At 50.5% G+C, this 17,516-nt stretch overlaps 1 protein-coding gene across 1 annotated transcript in view; it reads left to right on the top strand.

Annotated features, from left to right (window-relative positions):
* Positions 1-17,516, top strand: part of DOCK10 (dedicator of cytokinesis 10) — a 243,408-nt gene that overhangs the window by 107,200 nt on the left and 118,692 nt on the right. Inside the window, exons 10-14 of the mRNA XM_064152795.1 lie at positions 493-576; positions 2,639-2,794; positions 8,423-8,644; positions 9,863-9,985; positions 12,494-12,576. Coding sequence (XP_064008865.1) covers positions 493-576; positions 2,639-2,794; positions 8,423-8,644; positions 9,863-9,985; positions 12,494-12,576 — 668 coding nt within the window. The remainder of the gene's footprint in view (positions 1-492; positions 577-2,638; positions 2,795-8,422; positions 8,645-9,862; positions 9,986-12,493; positions 12,577-17,516) is intronic.

Below are 17,516 nucleotides of genomic sequence, written 5' to 3'. Positions count from 1 at the left end.
CCTCTGAGGCTGCTCTGTACTTCCCTGTTTCCTCTGACACAAGGGGTTTCTGTAGCACTGGAGGGTTTTTCCCTCAGCTTGGGAATCCCTGAATCATAGAATCAACCAGGTTGGAAGTGGTGTTACTGCAGTGATCTACCACTGAGTCTTCCATAAGGGATTCTTTAGTAACATATATGAATTTGGCTTACTTAATTTCATCTATTGTGTGGTTCCTTAGAAGTATATGAGGGCCTGAAAATCTCTGCCTGACATGCTTACAACCTTCAAAGAGAGCTTGAAGGTGCTCTGGGATAACTGCTGCAGAAACAAGAAGTGGGTGCTAGGTTGGACTGCATGATCTTGGAGGTCTCTTCTAGCCTGGTTGATTCTGTGATTCTGTGTTTCTACAAGGGAAGCAGTGGTCATTTCTTTGGCAGTCTAACAAACCCATGGCTTTCTGTTGGGGTTTGGTATTTTTGTACACCCCTGATTTATTGTCTATCACCACAGTACACCACAGAAACAGAAGAAACAGTGAAAGCCTCTCGCAACACAGAGCGACTAAATCTCTTCTCTTTGGATCCTGATATAGCAGTAAGTGAAGTCTGGTTTTTATCACCTCAGGTTCCTAGCAGCTTGTCTATTTCTGTGCATAACTGTATATACTGTAAATATCTGCTTGTATACTGTGCTAAGCTGTAAATAATAAGCTAAAAGGTAATACAGAAACACAACAGCCCTCCCAGAAACCTGAGTCCCTAGGAGAGGCTCCCAACCACCTTTCCACCTCCTCCCACCCCTCTCAACCTTACCTCAGACATTGCCTTGTGCCCCAAGGAAGAATAGAGGCTCGGCTAGGAGGGTTAGGAAGCATGTGGATTAATCAGAGAGATGGGAGGTGAGGTTAGAGAGAAATGCAGCCCTGAGCCCAGGCAGTGCCTGAATGCCTTATCTACGTTTCTACTCTTGTTCTATGTGTATCTGTGTTTATACTCTCGGTCTACGGGATGCTGGTGGAGTCGAGATCAGGGTACTGACGAGTCAACTCAGCTGCTAGCAATGCAGTACACTTTATTAGGGCAGTGCAGTGCTTATATAGTACTCAGGAAAGGCGTGCACAATCAGCCTGGGGCTGGCACAAGTGGGCAGTACAGATTGGCTCAGAGTTATGTGTAAGGTGCAGATAGGTTGCCCTGTGTCAAAACAACCTGCGGTGTCCACCCCAGGGGGCTGGCAGGCTCAGCCCCCTGCAGCTGTGTGTGGCCAGCAGGAACAGGGAGGTCATTCTGCCCCTGGACTCTGCACTGCTTAGACCACACCTTGAGTGCTGTGTTCAGTTCTGGGCCCCCCAGTTTAGGAGGGACATTGAGATGCTTGAGCATGTCCAGAGAAGGGCAACGAGGCTGGGGAGAGGCCTTGAGCACAGCCCTACGAGGAGAGGCTGAGGGAGCTGGGATTGGTTAGCCTGGAGAAGAGGAGGCTCAGGGGAGACCTCATTGCTGTCTGCAACTACCTGAGGGGAGGTTGTGGCCAGGAGGAGGTTGCTCTCTTCTCTCAGGTGGCCAGCACCAGAACAAGAGGACACAGCCTCAAGCTACGCCAGGGGAAATTTAGGCTTGAACTTATCTCCGGTTCTGGGCTCCTCCATTGCAGAGAGCTGTTGAGGTGCTGGAAGGTGTCCAGAGAAGGGCAGCAAGGCTGGGGAGGGGCCTGGAGCAGAGCCCTGTGAGGAGAGGCTGAGGGAGCTGGGGGTGTGCAGACTGCAGCAGAGGAGGCTCAAGGCAGAGCTCATTGCTGTCTGCAGCTACCTGAAGGGAGGTTGTAGCCAGGTGGGGTTGGTCTCTTCTGCCAGGCAACCAGCAACAGAACAAGGGGACACAGTCTCAAGTTGTGCCAGGGGAGGTCTAGGCTGGATGTTAGGAGGAAGTTATTGGCAGAGAGAGTGATTGGCATTGGAATGGGCTGCCCAGGGAGGTGGTGGAGTCACTGTCCCTGGAGGTGTTGAAGCCAAGCCTGGCTGAGGCACTTAGTGCCATGGTCTGGTTGGCTGGCTAGGGCTGGGTGCTAGGTTGGACTGGATGATCTTGGAGGTCTCTTCCAACCTGCTTGATTCTATGGTGATAATTTAATGTGAGATCTCAGAATATTATTTCTTGCACTGGATGTATGTTTGTTGGTGATTTAAGTGGAAACTCTTTTAGTTGTGAAGGAGGCTTAAGCAGAATCAGATTTCAACTTGTCAGTCAACTGTGATGCCATTATCAGAAGTATTAAGCTAGTTGAAATAGTGATGAGGAGAAAGAAAGGGAAAGTCTGAAATCTAGTCCTAAAAGTGATGTGGCAGTCAGATACTAGAAGGCTGTTTTAATTGACATGAGGCCATTTAAAGGTACAGTTTCAGAAGCAGTAAGGAAACAACAAAAAAATACCTGTTCTAGCATTATAAAAACCTATCTTGGATCCATAATTATGCCTCTGACTACCTATGCCCTTGGGCAATCTTTGTCTATGAATCAAGGCTATGATAATATGAAGACAGCAATGAGTTTCTGGGGGTTTCAGGTGCTTCAGTGATTGTCAAGACCTTTAAAGGGTTTAGTGAGCTTTGGAATGCCATGCTTTTCTCCTGTGTAACTAATTATCCAACTCCTTTCAGTCCTTGAATCCTCAGAAGAAGGAGTTTCCAGGGACAAACTTGGTGGTCAAGCCATTTGAAGAAAAGCCTGCAAAGAGGATCTTGATAACTTGCAGATCCCTCACTTTGAATCTCCAGGCCTGCGTGACTGAAAACGAAAATGATCCTGCAACCAATGTAAGCTGTGCTTATTTCCCTGACCTTTCTCTTCCCTTTTCTCTTTCTCTTCTTTTTTCTCTTTCCCTTTCCCCCCCCCTCTTTCCCTTTTCCCCCATCTCTTTCCCTTTCCCCCCCCCCTTTCCCTTTCCCCCCCCCTTTCCCTTTTCTCCCCTCTTTCCCTTTCCCCCCTCTTTCCCCCCTCTTTCCCTTTCCCCCCTCTTTCCCTCTTTCCCCCCTCTTTCCCTTTCCCCCCTCTTTCCCTCTTCCCCCCTCTTTCCCTCTTCCCCCCTCTTTCCCTCTTCCCCCCCTCTTTCCCTCTTTCCCCCCTCTTTCCCTCTTTTCCCCCTCTTTCCCTCTTTCACCCGCTCCCTCTTTCCCTTTTTCCCCTCTTTCCCTTTTTCCCCTCTTTCCCTTTTTCCCCTCTTTCCCTTTTTCCCCTCTTTCCCTTTTTCCCCTCTTTCCCTTTTTCCCCTCTTTCATTTCTTCCTCTTTCCCATGTTCCCTCTTTCCCATGTTCCCTCTTTCCCTTGTTCCCTCTTCCCTGCTTTCTCTTCCCCCCCTTTCTCTTCCCCCCCTTTCTCTTCCCCCCACCTTTCTCTTCCCCCCCCTTTCCTTCCCCCCCCTTTCCTTTCCCCCCCCTTTCCTTTCCCCCCCTTTCCTTTCCCCCCCCTTTCTCTTCCCCCCCCTTTCTCTTCCCCCCCCTTTCTCTTCCCCCCCTTTCTCTTCCCCCCCCCTTTCTCTTCCCCCCCCTTTCTCTTCCCCCCCCTTTCCCTTTTCCCCCCCTTTCCCTTTTCCCCCCCTTTCCCTTTTCCCCCCCTTTCCCTTTTCCCCCCCTTTCCCTTTTCCCCCCCTTTCCCTTTTCCCCCCCTTTCCCTTTTCCCCCCCTTTCCCTTTTCCCCCCCTTTCCCTTTTCCCCCCCTTTCCCTTTTCCCCCCCTTTCCCTTTTCCCCCCCTTTCCCTTCCCCCCCCTTTCCTTTCCCCCCCTTTCCTTCCCCCCCCTTTCCTTCCCCCCCCTTACCTTTCCCCCCCTTTCCTTCCCCCCCCTTTCCTTTCCCCCCCCTGTCTCTTCCCCCCCCTTTCTCTTCCCCCCCCTTTCTCTTCCCCCCCCTTTCTCGTCCCCCCCCTTTCTCTTCCCCCCCCTTTCTCTTCCCCCCCCCTTTCTCTTCCCCCCCCTTTCTCTTCCCCCCCCTTTCTCTTCCCCCCCCTTTCTCTTCCCCCCCCTTTCTCTTCCCCCCCCTTTCTCTTCCCCCCCCTTTCCCTTTTCCCCCCCTTTCCCTTTTCCCCCCCCTTTCCCTTTTCCCCCCCCTTTCCCTTCCCCCCCCCTTTCCTTTCCCCCCCCCTTTCCTTCCCCCCCCTTTCTCTTCCCCCCCCTTTCTCTTCCCCCCCCTTCTCTTCCCCCCCCTTTCTCTTCCCCCCCCCTTTCCCTTTTCCCCCCCTTTCCTTTTCCCCCCTTTCCCTTCCCCCCCCTTTCCTTTCCCCCCCCTTTCCTTTTCCCCCTTTTTCCCTCTTCCCCCCCTTTTCCCTTTTCCCCCCTTTTTCCCTTTTCCCCCCCTTTTCCCTATTTCCCCCCTTTTCCCTTTTCCCCCCTTTTCCCTTCCCCCCCTCTTTTCCCTTCCCCCCCCCCCCCCCCCCCCCCCGTTTCCCTTTTCCCCCCTTTCCCCCTTTCCCTGCCGTTGTTACTTTCCAAAGAGGAAAGCACACTGCATTCACTCCTCCCCATCTGCCCTTCCCTTTGGACAGCATAATGAAACTTGTGAGCACTAAACGTTTTGCTGTAAGTTGCAGACTTTAAGCTAGAGTTCAGTGGGGAATGTGAAATCCTTGCAGTCCTGGATTCTCACCCATCTCTATAGGAAGCACAAGTACAGACTGCCAAGGCCTATGTAAGGAGACAACAAACACCAGTTGCTAGTGAGCTGTTGCTTTGTTTTTCAGAGAGAGAAACCAGGAATAAAGCAGATGAAGTTACAGAAGATAAAGCAAAATAGAAAGGACTGGATGCTTCATCTAGTGCTAAAACCCAAACAAAACCAGGACAAACCAGAAAATGTTGCTTAATTTAAGAGGAAGATGCAGAGACAAGCAAGCTGTTGCTGTCAGTCCACAGCTTTTAGTTAGCTCTCCTCAGAAACAAGAAAGTCTGGGAAAAGCAGTGTGGTGGCTTCTCAGCTCTCATGCATTACATATGAGGCATTGATTTCTTTTATATATATATGTTTTTCCTTCTGTAGATGACCTCTGCAGTGAGTGCACATTCAGCATGATATAATCAATATGTGTTGGGGCTTTTATTTTTTTGGCAAGCTGGAATAACTGTTTAAATGCATTCATGGCAACTGTACCAAGGGCATGCAGTGATTCGCTCTGTCTGATACTGAAAATGACAGAGCCAGAAAAAGCAAAGGATATTGGACCTGCCATGCATTGTTCTTTGTCTCCAAAGATCTTAAGAGTCTGATTTCTGCACAACTCAAAGGTGTTGCTCTGAGACCGGATGAGGCACTTAGTGTCATGGTCTAGTTGACTGGATAGGGCTGGGTGCTAGGTTGGACTGGACGATGCAGTGTGCCCAGGTGGCCAAGAGAGCCAGTGGCATCCTGGCCTGCATCAGGAATGGTGTGGCCAGCAGGAGCAGGGAGGTCATTCTGCCCCTGTACTCTGCACTGGTTAGACCTCACCTTGAGTGCTGTGTTCAGTTCTGGGCCCCCCAGTTTAGGAGGGACATTGAGATGCTTGAGCGTGTCCAGAGAAGGGCAACGAGGCTGGGGAGAGGCCTTGAGCACAGCCCTACGAGGAGAGGCTGAGGGAGCTGGGATTGGTTAGCCTGGAGAAGAGGAGGCTCAGGGGAGACCTCATTGCTGTCTACAACTACCTGAGGGGAGGTTGTGGCCAGGAGGAGGTTGCTCTCTTCTCTCAGGTGGCCAGCACCAGAACAAGAGGACACAGCCTCAGGCTGTGCCAGGGGAGATTTAGGCTGGAGGTGAGGAGAAAGTTCTTCACTGAGAGAGTCATTGGACACTGGAATGGGCTGCCTGGGGAGGTGGTGGAGTCGCCGTCCCTGGAGCTGTTCAAGACAGGATTGGACGTGGCACTTGGTGCCATGGTCTGGCCTTGAGCTCTGTGCTAAAGGGTTGGACTTGATGATCTGTGAGGTCTCTTCCAACCTTGGTGATACTGTGATGCTGTGATCTTTGAGGTCTCTTCCAATCTGGTTGGTTCTATGATTCTATTTCATCAGAACTCTGGAGGCTCATTGGAGGTTACTTACAGTTGTAGGACTTAATTTCCTGGTAGTGTGCAATAGACCAGTTTGAATGCTCTTGTTCTGCCAGCTAAATGGAACATCTATTTCCGACAGAGTAATCCCAGAATCTCCACATGATGTGGGTTGTAAGGAATCTCTGGAGATTAAGTAGTTCGCTCTCCCTGCTGAAACAGAGCAGTCTGGAATCTTTCCAGAGAAGGAGACTCCATAACTTCTCTGTGCCAGCCTGGTTCAGTGCTCCAGCACCCTTACAGGCAGAGGAGACTGCACAACTTCTCTGTGCCAGCCTGGTTCAGTGCTCCAGCACCCTTACAGACACAGAAGGAGACTCCATAACTGCTCTGTGCCAGCCTGGTTCAGTGCTCCAGCACCCTTATTACAGGCAGAGGAGACTCCACAACTTCTCTGTGCCAGCCTGGTTCAGTGCTCCAGCACCTTTACAGGCAGAGAAGGAGACTCCATAACTTCTCAGTGCCAGCCTGGTTCAGTGCTCCAGCACCCTTACAGACACAGAAGGAGACTCCATAACTTCTCTGTGCCAGCCTGGTTCAGTGCTCCAGCACCCTTACAGACACAGAAGGAGACTCCATAACTTCTCTGTGCCAGCCTGGTTCAGTGCTCCAGCACCCTTACAGACACAGAAGGAGACTCCATAACTTCTCTGTGCCAGCCTGGTTCAGTGCTCCAGCACCCTTACAGACACAGAAGGAGACTCCATAACTTCTCTGTGCCAGCCTGGTTCAGTGCTCCAGCACCCTTACAGACACAGAAGGAGACTCCACAACTTCTCTGTGCCAGCCTGGTTCAGTGCTCCAGCACCCTTACAGAAAGAAGTTTTTCTTCATGTTGAAATGGAACCTCCTGGGTTCCAGTTTGTGGCCATTGCCCCTTGTGCTGTCACTGGGCATCTCTCTTGACATCTGCCCTTTAGCTATTGATGATGATGGTGAGAGGCACCACTTACCCTTTTATTTGTCATTATTTTTAAACTAAATCAATGCTAAAATGTAAACTGTGCACAAAGGTCTCCAAAAGTACCTGGAAGTCTTAAGAATGTAGTGTGGCCTCACTGCTGGGGAAGGTGAAGAAAGGATCTGGTGGTCACAGAGGTGCTGGGTAGAGTGTTGGACTTGATGAACTCAGAGGTCTTTTCCAGCCTGAATGATTCTGTAATGAATGGTTCTGTGCTTGGAAACTGACTTTGGCAGGTCTTCAATGAATTAATTATCTGTGGACTGTGAGAATGGCATGTGAGAATGATAACACCAATTGAGTGCTGGCCTTGATTCCCCACAGCTGCTGGCTGCCTTATCTGAAAAAGGAGAGGGACCTAGGCAGGCTGGATGGGTGGGCAGAGGCCAATGGGATGAGATTGTAGTAGGCTGAAGATGAGCCAGCAGTGTGCCCAGGTGGCTAAGAGAGCCAATGGCATCCTGGCCTGGCTCAGGAGCAGTGTGGCCAGTAGGACAAGGGAGGTTCTTCTGCCCCTGGACTCAGCACTGCTCAGGCCACCCCTTGAGTGCTGTGTCCAGTTCTGGGCTCCTCAATTCAAGAGAGATGTTGAGGTGCTGGAAGGTGTCCAGAGAAGGGCAACAAAGCTGGTGAGGGGCCTGGAGCAGAGTCCTGTGAGGAGAGGCTGAGGGTGCTGGGGGTGTGCAGCCTGCAGAAGAGGAGGCTCAGGGCAGAGCTCATTGCTGTCTACAACTCCCTGAAGGGAGGCTGTAGCCAGGTGGGGTTGGGCTCTTCTGCCAGGCAAGCAGCACCAGAAGAAGGGGACACAGTCTCAAGCTGTGGCAGGGGAGGTATAGGCTGGATGTTGGGAGGAAGTTGTTGTCAGAGAGAGTGATTGGCATTGGAATGGGCTGCCCAGGGAGGTGGTGGAGTCTCTGTTGCTGGAGGTGTTGAATCAAAGCCTGGCTGGGGCACTTAGTGCCATGGTCTGGTTGACTGGATAGGGCTGAGTGCTAGGTTGGTCTCTTCCAACCTGGCTGACTCTGTGACGTTCTATCACATTCTAAGTTAATGAGAAAAACAAGGCAGGGTTTATGGGAAGGACTGGGTTGTGCTTGCCTCATGCTCATGTGTAGGTGTGTGCTCTGTGCTCAAAGACTATATAATGAGGGTCAGAACAATCAGTGAAGTGTCTGTGGTATAATTCACACTGAATGGCCTGGAGTCCATGTGGCATTGCTTTTGATCACACTGGTCTGTGTGAGCTGTGACAGCGTTCCGGCGGCAGCAGAGAGGTAGCTGCAACAGTAGATCATCTTTGGTTGCTTGCTTTTTTTTGTTGTTTTCTAGTTGCAGGAAGCTATTAAGGGATGGAATTTATCCCCTAGCTCTCAGTTACCAGCACACTGTGTTTCTGGTGTTTTCTGCAGGTGGAGCCTTTCTTCGTGAGCGTGGCACTGTATGATGTCAGGGATGGCAGGAAGATCTCTGCTGACTTCCATGTGGATTTGAACCATGCCCTTGTTAGGCAGATGATTTCAGGTCCTTCTTCCTCCCTGGAAAATGGCACTGTTGAAAACATGGACTCAAATGAACTGGAAGAACCACAGGTCAAGGGGTTCCCAGAGGAATGGCTGAAATACCCAAAACAGGTATTGCACATGTGCCTTGTGTAACTTATTTTAGTTCACTAGCAGCAGTCATTTCTGTCAGGGAACTTACCTGTGCTATCAGTGCTTCTTGTCTTCAAGGATAGCTTTCCTTGGTGTTGTGCTCATTTAAAACTGACTGGAATATTTTAGTGAGGGGAATTAGATGCTAGGGATGTGAAAAGGAACCAATGGTAATGTCTGCTGCACTCATAGGCTTGCTGAGATGGATAAAAACAAGAACACAAACATAGGCAATGCAGTGGGTCTCTGTCACAGTTGGTGCCTGTACTTTTTCTCCCTGGTATGCTTCTGTGTAGCTAATCCTTCTGCTTTCTAACCCCCCTTGCCAATCCTCCAAACTCACCTTGCATGTAAGGCAAAGTCTGGGATAAGGTAGAGGGGTAGAAAGGTGGTTGGGAGCCCCTCCTGGGGACTCAGGTTTCTGGGAGGGCTGTTGTGTTTCTGTGTTACCTTTAACTTGTCTATTTCTGTCTGAAGCTGTGTAGATTGTGACTGTCTGCTTGTCTATTGTGCTAAGCTGTGAATATAAAGCTCCATTCTAATCTCCAGCTTGGCTGAGTCTAGTCTGGGTGATTTCATGGCGGGCGGTGGGGGTGAGTGACTCCCAGATCATCACAGATGTGTGTATCGAAGGTACCTGTATGCAGATGCTTCATTTTTGAGCTCCTTGTGTAGGCCTTAAAACCATTTACAATCAAAACACAGGAAAAAAGTTGATGTCTGCTATTTGGAGGAACTGGCCTTGTGTCCTTTGGTTCACTTGCTGACATCTCCCAAGCCAGCCAAACCAAACCACGATGTAAAGCAACTCCCAGATCCTGTAGTAAGCACAGAGTACTTAGACATTCTTGGTGCTGCTGGAAACCTTACCCCCAAAGCCCTTACCCTTTTCCTCTCCTGATCATTCCCCCAAAGACCCGCTCAGTCATACCTGATCTAGGCCATCATTTAAGTTCTGTCCAAGAGGAGCAGTTACTGGGTTAGGTGATGCTGCTGTGCTTCTTGACCTGAGGTAGCCTGTTTGCAAGGTGCTGAGTGTGCACAAGCTCACTTCAGCCCTAGCAACTAGAGATAATAATCCTCAGCAATCCTTTCTAGGATTTGGTTTGTGGCTGTTCCCATCAGCAGAGAGCACTGTCAGGATTTCATTGCTCTAACATCACAATGCACTCTTTAACTGTTCTCTTTTGCCCACAGGCTGTTTTCTCCATAAGCAATCCTCATTCTGAGATCGTGTTGGTGGCAAAAATAGAGAAGGTGCTTACAGGAAACATTGCTAGCAGTGCTGAGCCTTACATTAAGAATCCTGATTCTTTTAAGGTAATTGACCAAGAACATCAATTCCTTTGTTGTCAGCTTCAGCCTTTTGGGAGCTGGAGACCTTACAAACTCTGTTCACGAACCTCACGAGTCAATGGCTGCTGAACACAATGAGCTCACTGGAGGCTCAGCTGAAGAAAGCAAATGTCTAAGCTCCAGTGACTTGCTGAAGCATTATTTTGTTTGCACTATATGAATCCATTTCATAGAATCAACCAAGCTCATCCAGTCCAACCTATCAACCAGACCATGGCACTAAGTGCCTCATCCAGGCTTTGCTTCAACACCTCCAGGCACAGTGACTCCACCACCTCCCTGGGCAGCCCATTCCAATGCCAATCACTCTCTCTGTGAAGAACTTGTAGTGCACATTCCTGTCCTAGTTATGCCTTAGCAGAGTGCAATCCTCTTTCAGCCATCTTTGAATAATTATGAGTTACTACACTTCATATACAAGCCAAGCTGGGGTGGGCACCTGTTTGTCTTTGAGAGCAGGCACCTGGGCACCTGTTTCTGTCTTTGAGAGCAGGCACCTGGGCACCTGTTTCTGTCTTTGAGAGGAGGAAGCTGAGCACCTGTTTCTCACTGAGAGCAGGCAGTTGTGTATGTCACAGTAAAGTGAAATAACTGTAACTAACACACTTGTGGCTGAAAGAGGTAGTGAAAGGATTTCAGCAGCATCGTATTCAGTGCTCCCCAGTGATAGGACAAAGGGTGACAGACAAAGAATAGAACCCAGGAAGCTCCATGTGAACATGAAGAAAACTTCTTTCCTGTGAGGCTGCTGAAGCTGTGGACCAAGCTGCCCAGAGAGGTTGTGTGGTCACCCTCTTTGGAGAGATTCTGAAGCTGCCTGGGCAACCTGCAGGAGGTCACCCTGCTTTGGCAGGGGATTCACCATCAAGAAAGAAAGCACTGTTGATTGTGTTGTGAAGGACAGAGAACATGATGTGAGACTGCACCTAGAATACTGTGTCTAGTTCTGATGTCCCCATAGTAAGAAGGACTGGGAGGTGTTTGAGTGAGTCCAGAAGAGGGCCACAAGGCTGATCCAAAGGCTGGTACAGCTCTGCTGTGAAGATAAGCTGAGCATGCTGGAGTTATTCAGCCTTGAGAAGAGAAGACTCTGAGGAGAACTTATAGCTGCCTTCCAATAGCTAAAGGGATCCTACAGGAAGGCTCAAGAGGGACTTTTCGTAAGTTTTGGTGCTGCAAAAGAAATATGAAAAGGCATTGGCTACAGATAATGCCTAATATGTGACTGAAAACATGGAGTCAAGTGGGAACCTGCAGTACCAAACTGTTTGCAATTAATCCTGGCTCACCAATGCTTGAAAAGCAGACTTTCAGCTGGTATTTATTACACAGCACCCTGGAACAGGCAGGCAGTGCCTCCATTCCTCTGGCAAAAGAGCTGTCTGTAAGAGAAGAATCAATCTGTGCAGGAGACAGAGCTTTCTCCAAGGTTATGCCCTGTGCTCCAGCAGAAAAGAGGGGGCTGTGAGCAATTCTAATGCTCTCACTTTCATCCTGATATGGAAGTGCTACTCCACTGTGTCCAGTGACAGGACAAGAGAGGATGGTTTTAAGCTGGGGGAAAGTAGATTTGGACTGGATCTTAGGAAAGAAGTTCCTTCAGTATGAATCATAGAGTCAGCCAGGTTGGAAGAGAGCTCCAAGCTCATCCAGTCCAACCTAGCATCCAGCCCTAGCCAATCAACCAGACCATGGCACTAAGTGCCTCATCCAGGCTTTGCTGGAACAGCTCCAGGGACAGTGACCCCACCATCTCCCTTGGCAGCCTGGCAGGGTGGTTAGACTCCAGAATAGGTTGCCCTGAGAGGTTGTGGATACCTTCTCCCTGGGGGTGTTTGGGGCCAGGCTGGATGAGGCCTTGAGCAGCCAAACTCTAGTTGAGAGTCACTCCTGCAAGGAGGTTTGAGTAGATGATCTCTAAGGTCTGTTCTAACCTAAACCATTCTATGTCTCTTCTCCCAGGCAACCAGCACCAGAAGAAGGGGACACAGTCTCAAGTTGTGCCAGGGGAGGTCTAGGCTGGATATGAGGAGGAAGTTGTTGTCAGAGAGAGTGATTGGCATTGGAATGGGCTGCCCAGGGAGGTGCTGGAGTTGCTGTGCCTGGAGGTGTTGAAGCCAAGCCTGGCTGGGGCACTTAGTGCCATGGTCTGGTTGATTGGCTAGGGCTGGGTGCTAGGTTGGACTGGATGAGCTTGGAGGTCTCTTCCAACCTGGTTGATTCTATGATTCCATGATTCTATGATGTCCAGAGGTCCTTTCTAACCCCCACTACACTAGAATGCTGGCAGTCATCTGTGATACCATTTCTGTCTACTCAGAACCTTTTTGGGCTTGTTTTTTTCCTTAAGGACAGTGTCATGCTCACTTGTTTTAGCGATGCAAATAGCAGCAAAGGAGTATCTGAATGTGTTCTGTGCCATATGCCAGGAATTATGATGATGCTGACTATATAACTCTCATTTATTTTCAGTGTGCCCAGAAAGTGCTAAAATCCAACAAGCAGTTCTGCAGCAAGCTGGGGAAATACCGTATGCCATTTGCTTGGTCAGTGAGGTGTGTATTCATTTCCTTTTCTAACTTTATAAGCATCTCACAGCATTTTCTGCTCTGGCAATTGTGTCCTTTTAGTCTGTTTTCTGCCTGAAGCTTTTTCCATGCTCTGAGACTCCAGAAAATCTCACTTTTATTATGATATCATTGTCCTATTTTTGTCCCCCCCTCCACACACAATTGAACGTTGGTGACTTTCTCATTAAATGCCACTGTGATGGAATCTCTTCTGCTGGTTTGCAGTGCAGCTGGCAGAGAGTAGCAAAGGTGGCTGATAGAATGCCAATTTATCATGAGCTCCACCAGTGATTTGGTGCTCAAAAAATTACTAAAGGGACTTCAAAGTCACAGTTCTCACAAGAATTTCCTACAAAGATAATTGCATTGTGAAAGAGACCTGAAACATAGGTGTACAGGTTTGTAGCTCTGCTCTTGTGTTGGTGTCTGCCAGGTTTTAGGAATAATCTAACCAGGGACTTGGGGGTTATGGTGCCCCTAAAACAGTGCCTTGGGGTGACTTTGAGGGATTATACTTCAGGTATGCTTGCTTTTTCAGTGGTTAGTAGGTGATCAGGAGCTGTTATTTTCTGGGCAGGTCAGGTGGGTTTTGTTATGAATCAGTGCTGGGGAAGTGATGGATTTCTGTCATTCCTCTCTCTCTTCCTGCTTAACAACTTGCTGGTCACATCCTCAATATTGAGACATGTCTGTGCCTCTTGCTCTCCTACCACATCAACTCACAAAACCAGATAATGCCTTCTATGATCAGGTGACTGCTTGGTGGCTGTGGGGAGGCCTGTGGATGTGCTCTATCTGGACTTCAGCAAGGCCTTTGACACTGTCCCCCACAGCAAACTGCTGGCTAAGCTGTCAGCCCATGGCTTGGATGGCAACACTCTGTGCTGGGTTAGGAACTGGCTGGAGGGCTGAGCCCAGAGAGTGGTGGTGAATGGTGCCACATCCAGCTGGCAGCTGTCACTAGTGGTGTCCCTCAGGGATCAGTGCTGGGCCCCATCCTCTTTAACATCTTCATAGATGATCTGGATGAGGGCATGGAGTCAGTCATCAGCAAGTGTGCAGGTGACACCAAGCTGGGGGCAGATGTGGCTGGGTTGGAGGGCAGAAGGGCTCTGCAGCAGGACCTTGACCACCTGGACAGATGGGCAGAGTCCAAGGGGATGGCTTAAATAGCTCCAAGTGCAGGGTGCTGCACTTTGCCCACAGCAACCCCATGCAGAGATACAGGCTGGGGTCGGAGTGGCTGAGAGCAGCCAGACAGAGAGGGATCTGGGGGTGCTGATTGATACCCACCTGAACATGAGCCAGCAGTGTGCCCAGGTGGCCAAGAGAGCCAGTGGCATCCTGGCCTGCATCAGGAATGGTGTGGCCAGCAGGAGCAGGGAGGTCATTCTGCCCCTGGACTCTGCACTGCTTAGACCACACCTTGAGTGCTGTGTTCAGTTCTGGGCCCCCCAGTTTAGGAGGGACATTGAGATGCTTGAGCGTGTCCAGAGAAGGGCAACGAGGCTGGGGAGAGGCCTTGAGCACAGCCCTACGAGGAGAGGCTGAGGGAGCTGGGATTGGTTAGCCTGGAGAAGAGGAGGCTCAGGGGAGACCTTATTGCTGTCTACAACTACCTGAGGGGAGGCTGTAGCCAGGAGGAGGTTGCTCTCTTCTCTCAGGTGGCCAGCACCAGAACAAGAGGACACAGCCTCAGGCTGTGCCAGGGGAAATTTAGGCTGGAGGTGAGGAGAAAGTTCTTCCCTGAGAGAGTCATTGGACACTGGAATGGGCTGCCCGGGGTGGTGGTGGAGTCGCCGTCCCTGGAGCTGTTCAAGACAGGACTGGACGTGGCACTTGGTGCCATGGTCTGGCCTTGAGCTCTGTGCTAAAGGGTTGGACTTGATGATCTGTGAGGTCTCTTCCAACCTTGGTGGTGATACTGTGATACTGTCTTTTTCTTCTCCTTTTAAGTTTCTGTATAATTCTTCTCTCTATCCTTTTTGGTGTTCTCCTTCACAGGCTTCTGCAGTTACATAGACTCACAGATGGTGTTGGGTTGGCAGGGACCTTAAAGTTTATCTAGTCCAACTTCCCTGCAGTAAGCAGGGCCATCTTGAACTGGTCAGGCTGAGTAGAGCCCAGTCCAGCCTGCCCTGGGACGTTTGCAGAGAAGGGGGTATCCAATCAGGCCACAGCTTGAGTGCTGTATCCAGTTCTGGGCTCCTCAATTCAAGAGAGATGTTGAACATGTCCAGAGAAGGGTGACAAAGCTGATGGGGAGCCTGGAGCACAGGCTGAGGGTGCTGGGGGTGTGCAGCCTGCAGAAGAGGAGGCTCAGGGCAGACCTCATTGCTGTCTACAACTACCTGAAGGGAGGCTGTAGCCAGGTGGGGTTGGTCTCTTCTGCCAGGCAAGCAGCAACAGAAGAAGGGGACAGAGTCTCAAGTTGTGCCAGAGGTGGTCTAGGCTGGATGTGAGGAGGAAGTTGTTGGCAGAGAGAGTGATTGGCATTGGAATGGGCTGCCCAGGGAGGTGGTGGAGTCACTGTGCCTGGAGGTGTTGAAGTAAAGCCTGGCTGGGGCACTTAGTGCCATGGTCTGGTTGATTGTCTAGGGCTGAGTGCTAGGTTGGATTTGCTGAGCTTGGAGGTCTCTTCCAGACTGGTTGATTCTATGATCTACCACCTGTCTGGGCAACCTGATGCACCATCCACAGTCTATAAATATCTTCCTTCTGTCTGGTTTATATCTCCTCAATTCTAGTTTAAAGCCATCACCCCTTACCCTGTCCTCAGCGTGCTCTTGCCCTGGGATGGGGGAGCAACCTGACTGAGACCTCCCTGTGTGGCTCTGTGCCAGCTCTCCTTTGTGTCTGCCATGTACTGAGCAGAGAATACACAATTCCATACTTCATATAGAAGGGAAGGCAGTGGATCGATGAGTGAAGCATTCTTCCTTCTCTGTGGCTTCTGTTCTGCCCACGGAGAGCTGCCTGAAGCTGTAGGGAAGAAGGAAGAGCAAGTCATGTTGTGGCTTTGTTTGGGACTGTGAGGGATGGCTGTGTGCTCCTGATGTGGACATACAGAGCTCCAGAAGTGCATGGTTTCCCTCACCAAGAATAGGTAAAAGCTTGTGATGTTGGAGGGTGGTGCTAAGGTGGCAAAGGAGAAGACCCAGAGTGATGCAGAGCCCTTTGAAGAGCTCATCTATTTTTTATGGCTGTGGGTTTCTGTCGATCTCCAGCAGGAACAGCAGAAGCATGGGAACGTTTAGGAGGAAGGCAGGTAATGTGTTCTGCTCTGCCATTGCCCTCTCAGGGATGCTCATTAATATTTACTGCTGCTGCATAGCCATGGGAGCATTCATCAGAGTCAAATTGATGGCTGTCTCCTGGGCTGACAGAGCTACTTTCAGGTGTGCAGTGGGCTGTACAATGGCTAACGGTGGGGGCTTGGTGTCAGCCTGGTTTGAGGCCTTTCATCAGCTCTGTCCTGACTACATGTGGTCTGTGTTGATGCCATGGATGATCTGTCCTGCACATAGAATCACAGAATCAAGCAGGTTGGAAGAGACCTCCAAGATCATCCAGTCCAACCTAGCACCCAGCCCTGGCCAGTCAACCAGACCATGGCACCAAGTGCCTCATCCAGTCTCTTCTTGAACACCTCCAGGGACAGTGCCTCCAAGATCATCCAGTCCAACCTATCCCTCAGCTGTATCATCCATCACTGCAGTAGCAATCTTTAGGTGACATGATCTATTTTAACTAGTTCAGGGTCTGGCTAGCCACTCAGGCATGTAAGAAAAGTTTAAGTGTTCTTCTGCACCTGGTGAAGAAGACTGCCCAGTTTAGGTCCACTCACTCCAAGAAGGACATTGAGGTGCTGGAGTGGATCCAGAGAAGAGCAACAAAGAGGTGAGGGAATTAGAGCAGCCTTCTGAGAGAGGCTGAAGGATTCTATGAGATAACATGTTTTATATGGTGCCACATCCAGCTGGCAGCTGTCACCAGTGGTGTGCCCCAGGGATCAGTGCTGAGCACAGACCTGTTCAGTATCTTTATTGATGATCTGGAGCAGGGGATTGAATACAGCATAGGTAAGTTTGCAGATGACACCAAGCTAGGAGCAGCTGTGGAGCTGTTGGAGGGTAGAGAAGAGCCCTGCAGAGGGACCTGGCCAGGCTGAATGGGTGGGCAGAGGCCACTGGGATGAGACTGAAAAAGGCCAAGTGCAGGGTTCTGCACTTTGGTCACAACAACCCCAAGCAGCACTACAGGCTGGGGACTGAGTGGCTGAGAGCAGCCAGGCAGAGACGGAGCTGGGGGTGCTGGTAGAGAGGAGCTGAAGATGAGGCAGCAGTGCCCAGGTGGGCAGCAGAGCCAATGGCATCCTGGGCTGGCTCAGGAGCAGTGTGACCAGCAGGACAAGGGAGGTTCTTCTGCCCCTGTGCTCAGCACTGCTCAGGCCACACCTTGAGTGCTGTGTCCAGTTGTGGGCTCCTCAATTCAGGAGAGATGTTGAGGTGCTGGAAGGTGTCCAGAGAAGGGCAATGAAGCTGGTGAGGGGCCTGGAGCAGAGCCCTGTGAGGAGAGGCTGAGGGAGCTGGGGGTGTGCAGCCTGCAGAAGAGGAGGCTCAGGGCAGACCTCATTGCTGTCTGCAACTCCCTGAAGGGAGGCTGTAGCCAGGTGGGGTTGGTCTCTTCTGTCAGGCAAGCAGCAACAGAAGGGGACAGAGTCTGAAGTTGTGGCAGGGGAGGTCTAGGCTGGCTGTGAGGAGGAAGTTGTTGTCAGAGAGAGTGATTGGCATTGGAATGGGCTGCCCAGGGAGGTGGTGGAGTCACTGTGCCTGGAGGTGTTGAAGCCAAGCCTGGCTGGGGCACTTAGTGCCATGGTCTGGTTGACTGGCTAGGGCTGGGTGCTAGGTTGGACTGGATGAGCT

The sequence above is a fragment of the Pogoniulus pusillus genome, chromosome 13 (assembly GCF_015220805.1).
Source record: "Pogoniulus pusillus isolate bPogPus1 chromosome 13, bPogPus1.pri, whole genome shotgun sequence".
NCBI lineage: Eukaryota > Metazoa > Chordata > Aves > Piciformes > Lybiidae > Pogoniulus > Pogoniulus pusillus.
Note: the sequence above shows the minus strand (reverse complement) of the source record. Positions and strands in the feature narration are given on the sequence as shown.